General features: G+C 36.8%; 1 protein-coding gene across 1 annotated transcript in view; it reads right to left on the bottom strand.

Annotated features, from left to right (window-relative positions):
• Positions 1 to 1,357: 1,357 nt before the first annotated feature.
• LOC138046227 (uncharacterized) overlaps positions 1,358 to 2,500 on the bottom strand; it is a 1,605-nt gene continuing 462 nt past the window's right edge. The window contains exon 1 of the mRNA XM_068892901.1: positions 1,358 to 2,500. This exon is cut by the window's right edge and continues 462 nt beyond it. Coding sequence (XP_068749002.1) covers positions 1,358 to 2,500 — 1,143 coding nt within the window.

The raw sequence follows: 2,500 nt of genomic DNA, 5'->3' as shown, positions 1-2,500 counted from the left end.
ATTGGTCATGTGACCATGGACGTGGCATGATGACATGATATTTAGGGTCATTGGCTTACAAAAGTTGGAAACTGACCAAAATAATGCCAAATTCTCTCAAACTAGTTAATCATTAAATCCTTAGCAATGCACCCAAAAAAAAACGTCACTGGGCCCTTAATGTACTTATAGGCCATTGCAGAAACGTGAGACAGCTGGGAAGAGTTTCTCATACTTGCTTAGATTAAAAATCTAAACTTTTCAAGTAAAATGTTACCAAATGAAAAAGCTACCTAGCCAAGTTTGAGAGTTTTCTATGCAAAATGGGCCAAATGGGAGACTTCAAAAAGTTGCAAAATCCCATACAAACCCTTATAATTTTGTGGCCTGAATATCCATTCAATGTGAACTCTCTATTTTAGGTGATATTTGAAGAACTATTATTTCGCCATTTTCCTGCTCTAAATACTTCTATTCTTGGTAAAGACTCTCAAACTTAGTTGATCTTTCATTTGAATGTCCATACTCTTTCCCAGTCCTCTCACGTTTTTGCAATGACCTATTTCTGATTTCTAATTTGTCACCAATTTTTTCTCTTAAAGGAAAGAAAAGTGATACAAGTAATGCTGCATGTAAATATTTAACACCCCTCCAGCCAATAGCCAATGAAAATGACCAGACGTCTGGGGGGAAGAGGAAGAGAAATTATTTGATAGTGAGTATATCACTAATGAGTCAGAAGCTGTTTCAGGTGAGATTTTTTTTGGTGCTCCTGGCTTAAACAATGATTATTAGATTGATATAATAATCATTACAATTCTTACTAACATTACAGTAATCGGGGATTAGGAATTGTGTTAGAGCTTCCTTCTCTTTGTTGAGATATTCAAATCGAGTAATTACTTTACATTTTGACTGAGAAGGATGTTTGTGTGGCATTAAATGGCAATTTAATCTACATGCATCACAGAAACAATAATTATTATTTATATTTTGACGTTGGTACATTGTGTGGAGGTTATGTTGGTTTCGAAGTTTATTGTCACATTTAAAGCATTCTCTTCTCCCGGACATAGGCGGAATTGTATTTATTTCATACTTAGCTTACAAATTGCTATTTGTCAAAACATCAGAAAGCTATTAAACTGAAAACTAGCAACGTGGACAAATTACATTATTGTCATATTCAACTTGGTATACCTCCTATAGATACAGTGTCAACTAGCATAAATTTCTATTTTTGTCTTGTAGTAGGTAGCAAGGATTGACAGGCCTACACAACTCCTTAACAATAGAGATTTTTGTACCGTATTTCCGGTTTTTGAAGTTACACTCTCACATGAGGCTACTGTATTGTATTTTTTGGTCTTTGACCTCTTTAAAGTTTCGCTCTCACAAGCACGTCCTTGAGAGATTTTCCTCGTTTGAAGGATATGAGTGGTGGCTCTTTGAAAATTTGCCGTAGAGAAGGCTGATTTTGTATCAAGTGCCATTTTTCTAATAAAACTTTTTTGAGGTGTGGCACTCCCAGATGATACTGTGTCACAAAGGGCAAGATATCCTTTGGGTCTTCATTTTTTTGTTTCAACGCTGATTCCCTTTCTGTAAATTTAATGTCCGATAGAAGTGTCTCAATCAGACGTTTCGGATAACCTCTAGCAAGGAGACGTGATTTAAATTTGTTAATGTTCTCTTCAAAAGTTGTTTTTGAAGAGTTAGTGCGTAGGAGTCTTAGGGCTTCGCCCTTCACGAATCCTTTTTTGACACCTGGTGGGTGGCAGGAGGAAAAATGGGTGTACTGAAAGGTTTCAGTTGGCTTGAAGTGTGTTTTTACATCCAGAGTGGATTGATTTTGAAAACGTTTGCCTTTGTATACAACAGTGTCTAGAAATGTGGCTTCAGTGTTCGAGATCTCAGCCGTAAATTTTTTTGTAGGGTGGTGTGAGTTTGCTTGTCTGATGAACTTGTCTATATCCTGTTTGCTGACATCCCACAACGAAAAAATGTCGTCAATGTATCGTTTCCAAATCAGTGGCTTTATGACGCTTTTGCTAAGAATTTCTGTCTCGATGTAGGCCACGAAGATGTTTGCGAAAGCAACGGCCATTTTCGTACCCATAGCGGTACTGTGAATTTGAAGATAGTTCTTTCCGTTGAATTGGAAAGAGTTTTCTTTAAGTATAAGCCTTAGCATTTCTTTGATATAGTTAGTGGGAATTGGAGGGTTATTTTTGTGAAAATTTTCGTACGCATTGCATACTGTAGTGATTCCCTCTTCTTGCGGTATATTTGTATATAGACTTGTGACGTCCATCGTTACAAGGAAAGTTCGTTTTCCCATCTTCGTCTTTTCAACGAAGTTGATAAAATCTGTGGAGTCTTTCAGATAAGACGTTTGTGATGTGGAAATAGGCTGAAGTAATGTGTCAACAAATGCTGATATTCTTTCTGTAGGCCCGTTACAACCAGAGATTATTGGTCTCCCTACAAGAGTAGGCTTGTGGATTTTAGTAAGGGTATA

The sequence above is a fragment of the Montipora capricornis genome, chromosome 4 (genome assembly GCF_036669925.1).
Source record: "Montipora capricornis isolate CH-2021 chromosome 4, ASM3666992v2, whole genome shotgun sequence".
Lineage (NCBI taxonomy): Eukaryota > Metazoa > Cnidaria > Anthozoa > Scleractinia > Acroporidae > Montipora > Montipora capricornis.
The sequence above is the reverse complement of the archived record's forward strand: the minus strand, read 5'-3'. Positions and strand labels throughout refer to the sequence as shown.